Source organism: Catharus ustulatus, chromosome 23, assembly GCF_009819885.2.
Source record: "Catharus ustulatus isolate bCatUst1 chromosome 23, bCatUst1.pri.v2, whole genome shotgun sequence".
NCBI lineage: Eukaryota > Metazoa > Chordata > Aves > Passeriformes > Turdidae > Catharus > Catharus ustulatus.
The window spans coordinates 1,449,282-1,455,063 of record NC_046243.1 but is presented as its reverse complement, the minus strand read 5'-3'; the positions used below and the strand labels follow the sequence as shown (position 1 = coordinate 1,455,063).

Below are 5,782 nucleotides of genomic sequence, written 5' to 3'. Positions count from 1 at the left end.
AAGGGAAACTCCAGAGCGAGGCTGCGCCGGAACCGACCATTGCAGGCCGCGGGGGGGGGGCAGGGACAGACCATTCACAGCGGGAGGGGGGGTCGGTGGGGCTGGGATAGACCATTCACAGCGTGGGGGGGGTAAGTGGGGCTGGGAACGACGTTAACCATGGAGGGGGAATCACTATGAGTGGGAGGGACCATTTCTCGTGGGGGGGATCAATAGAGTTGAGAAGGACCATTGCTGGTGGGAGGTGGAATCAGTAGGGCTGGGAGAGACCATTCCAAAGGGGGGAATCAGTGGGGTGAAGACAAGACCATTTCCCGTGGGGTGAGCACGGGAGAGACCATTCCCCCCCATTGGGGGTGTGCCAGTGGGTCTGGGAGAGACCATTCCCCAGCGGGGAGTTGGGAGAGACCATTCCGTGGTGGTGGGGGAGTATCCATGGGGCTGGGAGACACCATTCCCCACACGGGGGGGATCAGTGGGGCGAGGGATGGACCATTCTTTATAGGAGAGGGGGGTGTTCATGGGTGTTCTGTCCCATATCTGCTCCAGCCCGCAGACCCCCAGTCAGTCAGCACTCCCCAACAAGGGCCAGACACCCCCACAAAGGGGATCAGACCCCCAGCCCCCCAAACACACTCCAGCCTCTGTACAGCCGTTTATTGCGGGCGGGGGGCTCTGCTCGGTTGGCGCCCGGGGGTCCCATCCCCGGCTCCTGCGCCAGCAGCCGAGGGGGGCACGATGCCCGTGGGGAGGGGGCGGCCGTGGCCGGGGGTCCCGACGCGTCCCGGCGCGGCCCAGCATGGCGCGGCACACGGCACATGGCGCACGGCACGTGGCACACGGCAGACGAAGCGCAGGCAGCGGGCGAGGGGCAGCCGGGGGGCACAGGCGAAGCTGCGGGGGCCGGGGGGGCCGGGGGGCCGGTGCCCGGTGCCCGGTGGCAGCTAACTGGTGCCCAGCGGGAAGGTGGGCGAGTGGCGCTCGGTGCCGATGGGACGCGAGGGCACCTCGGCGAAGCCAACGTGTCGCCGCTCTGGGGACAGAAACGGGGTGTCAGCACCGGGTGTGGTGGCACTGGGGACAGCAGAGTGGCGGGGGTGACACCCCACGTACCCCCGGTGCCACCGTCCTGCTCCTGCCCCGGCTCCTCCTCGTCATCCTCGGCTCCCTCGGGGTCCTCGGGGATCTCTGACACCGTCAGCGATTTCAGGTCCTCCTCGCGCTCGTCGATGCCGCCGGCAAAGGACACCTTCTGCCCGCCTGTAGGGGCCAGCACGGTGGCCCCGGGGACCCACAGTGTGAGGTGACACCGCTGAGGTGCGGGGGGACACGGCCCCAAGCGCTGGTGCCCGCCCGGCATCCCCAGGCGAGGAGATGCAGCGGGAGAGCGAGCAGCCACGTCCCCTCCTTGTCCCTGTGTCCCAATTCTCCCACCACCCCTTATCCTTGTCCCCCTCAGTGTCCCCATCCTCTGTCACCACCTGTCTCTCCGCCGCCACCTCCACTATGTCTGTCCTCCCGCCATCCCTCTGTCATCCCTCTGCCTCCCACTGTCCCCACATTCTGGTCGTCCCCATCCCTCTACCATCCCTGTCCCCTCGTCACCTCCAACCACCCCATCCTCACGCCATTCCTGTCCCTCCGTCCCCGCCATCCCCATCCATCCGCCACCCCAATCCTCCTACCACCCCCTTTCCCCCATCCCCATCTCCATCGCCGTCCCTGTCCCCATCCCCGTCCCTGTCTCTGTCCCTGTCCCTGTCCCTGTCCCTGTCCTTGTCCTTGTCCCCATCCCCGTCCCCGTCCCCATCCCGTCCCCATTCCCGTCCCCGCTCATCCCCGTCTCCATCCCCATCCTCGTCCCCGTCCCCGTCCCTGTCCCTGTCCCTGTCCCCGTCCCTGTCCTGTCCCCATCCCTTCCCCATCCCCGTCCCCATCCCTGTCCCCATCCCCGTCCCCGTCCCTGTCCCCCCTCATCCTCATCCCCATCCTCATCCTCATCTCCATCCCCGTTCCCCCCTCATCCCCATCCCCGTCCCTGTCCCTATCCCTGTCCCTGTCCCTGTCCCTGTCCCTGTCCCTGTCCCTGTCCCCATCCCCGTCCCCATCCCCATCCCCGTCCCCTCTCATCCCCGTCCCTGTCCCCATCCCCGTCCCCGTCCCCATCCCCGTCCCCGTCCCCATCCCCGTCCCCATCCCCGTTACCTTTCCGCTTGTGCGCCTTGAGCCCGGCGGGGAAGTAGCTGCGCTCGGCTCTGCCCTGGCTCCCCGGGGCTGCCCGGGCGGGGGTCGATGAGGCCGGGGCACCGCCAGGCACGCTCGGCTCCGGGGCACCGCCGGGGCACCGCCGGCACCGGGCAGCACCGCGTCACTCAGCGGCCGGGGGTCCGGCTGGCGTCACCCGGCCCCGCGGGGGACGGGGACAAGGCCCGGCGGGGGAACGTGGTGGCGAGCGGGCAGCGAGGACAAGAAGCACCGGCAGCAGGGACAGGCGGCAGCCGGTCCGTGGTTAAACCCTGTCCCCGAGGGCTGCAGGGGATGGTGGCCCCCGTCCCCATGTCCCCGTGTCCCCCGGGCTCCAGCAATCCTGTCCCCATATTCCATGGACTTCTAAACCTCGTGTTCCCACATCCCCAGGGCTCTGTGTCCCCGTGTCCCCACAGCTCCTTGTCCCCCGGGCTCTGGCAGCCCCATGCCCTAGCCCCATCCCCACATCCCTTGTGCTCCAGAATGTCCATCCCCATGTCCCTTTGTCCCCGCATCCCCTGGGCTCCGACAGCCCCATCCCCACGTCCCCCCGTCCCCTCACCAGACTCGAGGGCACTGTCGGGGTCGCAGCCGTCATCGGGCTCCCCATCGGAGCTGTCACCCCCGCCCATGCCACTCTCCAGGTGGGACTGCACGATGCGCTGCACCGCTGGGGAGACGCCGGCGTCACTGGGAGCACTGGGAGCACTGGGAGCACTGGGAGCACTGGGGAGTCCCCCCAGCCCCCTCGCTGCCCCTGTTCCCCCCTCGGGCAGTACCTTTGAGCGAGGGCGGGGTGTAGGCACACGGGTTGGTCCTCTTTGGTTTGAGCAGGCAGCCCTCGCCCGAGCGCTGCGGGGAGAGCAGAGTCGGGATTGGGGGGGCTGGTGTCCCCCGGGAGAGCCGGGAACCCCCCATGGGGACCCAAAGTTGGCACCCACCCCTGCGCAGCAATGAGGATCCTGCTAAGGGGATGTGGCACTGGGGACACCGAGATGGGACCTTGCCGTGGAGACCCTGCGTTGGGGACCTGGCGTTGGGAATGTTTTATTGGGGACACCGTCCTGGGGACCCTGCCATGTTGGGGACGTGACATTGGGGTCCCCACGATGGGGACATTGCCTTGGGGACGTGTTTTTGGGGTGCCCCCGATGGTGATCCTGTTATGGAGACCTTGTGTTTGGCACCCCACGACAGGGACCCCTCCATGGGGATGTGGCACTGGGGACACAGTAATGGGGACACTGGGGAGGTGACCCCGCGACGGTCACGCGGCACCGCGGCCGAAGTCCCCAGCCTGGCTCGGCTCCATGTCCCCATCCCGCGTCCCCGGCACTGGCGCCGTGTACCCGTGCCGGGAAGGAACCGATAAGCTCCAGGCGCCGGGGTTGGGTCCCGATAACCCCCCCAGGGGACAGGGGACAGGGAAGCGGGGCTGTGTCGGGGGTCCCGGCGCGCACTCACCTGGTAGGGCAGGTTCTCGTCCTCTGTGTCAGCGGCGACGCGGAGAGAAAGGTGAGAGGGACACGGGCACCCAGAGGGGCCGGGCCACCCTCGGACCCCCCTCCAGGGGTTACCCTGCCCGTCGTGACCCGTGTCCCCTCCCTGCCACCGCCGTCCTCCCTGCCGCTGTCTCCCATTCCAGACATCCCATTCCACAGGTGACATTACATCCCACCCCCCACGACGTCCCATCCCGGCCACCATGTCCCATCCCGGCCATGCCACACTGCACATGACAGACACCGTGTCCCATCCCTGCCACCATGTCCCATCCCTGCCACCACCCCGCGTCCCCCGCCCCGTGTCGCACCCCTACCCCGCTCACCAGGGGAGGAGTGTTCGGACAGTTGGAAGAGCATGGCCGGCGTTGGCCTCCGCCGGCGGATCTGGGGCACAGCGGGGTGTCACCGGCTGGGGACGCCCCGGGTCCCCTGTCCCCTGCCCTGCGCCCCAGGGACACGTGTCTGCACGTGTGTGAGCGTGTGTGCGCCTGTGGGTGCAGGGCCACCAACCCACCCGGCACAGGGTCCCCGGGGTGTCCCCAGTGTCCCCAGCCCCATGAGAGCCCCACGCCAGCTGTCCCGGGTGAGCTCTGGGTCCGGTGTGTGCTGGGGACGTCTCCTTGGATCAGGGACAACCGGCGTGTCCTGTCCCCTTCATCCCATCCCTGTCCTCATCCCTTCTCTGCTCTCCTGTCCCCCTGGCACAACTCTCCCTGCACGGGACCGCAGCTTCCACAGGGACCTTGGAGCTCTCCCGTCCTGTCCCCGTCTCTCCCCCATCCTGTCCCTTTCTGTGTCCCCACGCAGTCCCGTCCGGTCTGCCCGTCCCATGCCCTGCCCACTCCGGTCCCCCTTGTCCTGCTCTGCCTGTCCCATCCTCTCCCTCCTGTCCCCTCCGTCCCTTCCGATCTCCCCCTGGATCCATCCCCTCCCTCCCTCTGTCCCCTCCCACCCCATCCCCGTTGTCCCATCCCATCTGTCCCAACGCATTCCCCTCGTCCCACTCTCTCCCTTCCACCCCCTGCCTTGTCCCCTCTGTCCCCTCCGATCCCCCTTGTCCTGTTCTGCCGGTCCCATCCTGATCCTCCTGTCCCCTCCGATCCCCTTCGTCCCATCCCCTGCCTTGTCCCCTCTGGTCTCCCTTGTCCCGCTCTCCCTGTCCCCTCCCGTCCCTCCCGTCCCCTCCAATCCTCCTTGTCCCATCCCGTCCCCACTGTCCCACTCTGTCCCCATCCCGTCCCCACTGTCCCCGTCCTTCCCCGCCTCCCTGCGGCTCTCCCGTGTCCCCCCTCCCGTCCCGCTCGGTCATTCCGGGGGTCCCTCCTTGGCCCGGGGTCACCGGCAGCGCTTTGCCCCGGGAGGGAGGAGGGACCCCCGGGGTGGCCCCGCTCCCCTGTCCCCTGTCCCCTCTCCCCGCTCACCATCTCGACGGCGCGGGGGTCCAGGTTGCTGGGGGGGGCCGGCACAGAGAACTGGATCTTCTTGCGCTCCTTGGGGTCCATGGCCTTGGCCGGGAATCACCGGAGCCGGGGGGGGGTCTCTGGCACCGGTACCGAGCAGAGTTCGGTGGCACCCGGGGCTCGGTACGACGAGGAATGAGAGTGGCGGGAGGTGGGGAAGGCAGAGCCGGTGAGGAGGAGGAGGAGGAGGAGGAAGGAGAGGGAGGGAGGACACGTCTTCCTACCAGGCGCTGAATTATTCATCCCCCCCTCCCCGGGCAGGGGGGCTGAGGCCGCGGTAATGAGCCCTTGGGGAGCCCCCCGGGGGGGTTCAGCCAACCTGTGGGGGGTCCTTAACCCCTTCCCTGCCGTGGGGGACCCCGGCAGCAGTGGCCGGTTGGGATAGGACAGTGGCTCCATGTGGGTCCCTGTCCCTTATGCCTGAGGTGGGGGAACAGGGGACAAGGGGGACAGCCGCTCCCACCCCTGTGTGGGCAGGGACAAAATTCCCCCCACCCGGCTACTCTGTGCCTCACGGGATAAGGGAACCACTCTGGGGATACCTACAGGGGACATCCATGGGGACACGAG

The 5,782-nt window shown here is 68.4% G+C and overlaps 1 protein-coding gene across 1 annotated transcript; it reads right to left on the bottom strand.

The window, feature by feature from the left end:
- Nucleotides 1–642: 642 nt before the first annotated feature.
- On the bottom strand, nucleotides 643–5,510 carry PPP1R1B (protein phosphatase 1 regulatory inhibitor subunit 1B). The gene is made up of 8 exons (XM_033078932.2): nucleotides 5,174–5,510; nucleotides 4,076–4,136; nucleotides 3,712–3,734; nucleotides 3,027–3,099; nucleotides 2,810–2,917; nucleotides 2,206–2,274; nucleotides 1,114–1,260; nucleotides 643–1,033 (listed from the first exon to the last, which is right to left on the bottom strand). Exons 1-8 carry the CDS (start codon nucleotides 5,252–5,254, stop codon nucleotides 945–947), a joined length of 651 nt encoding a protein of 216 aa, XP_032934823.1. The 5' UTR covers nucleotides 5,255–5,510; the 3' UTR covers nucleotides 643–944.
- Between the last annotated feature and the right edge of the window lie 272 nt (nucleotides 5,511–5,782).

What these genes read in the sequence shown, in the direction of transcription:
- PPP1R1B (XM_033078932.2), bottom strand. Translation starts at nt 5,254, where the DNA reads ATGGACCCCAAGGAGCGCAAGAAGATCCAGTTCTCTGTGCCGGCCCCC. An exon ending in CAAGGCGCACAAGCGGAAAG is followed by an intron (nt 1,261 to 2,205) that starts GTAACGGGGATG and finishes TGGCCCCTACAG; the next exon opens with GCGGGCAGAAGGTGTCCTTT. An exon ending in GCAGGACGGTGGCACCGGGG is followed by an intron (nt 1,034 to 1,113) that starts GTACGTGGGGTG and finishes TTCTGTCCCCAG; the next exon opens with AGCGGCGACACGTTGGCTTC.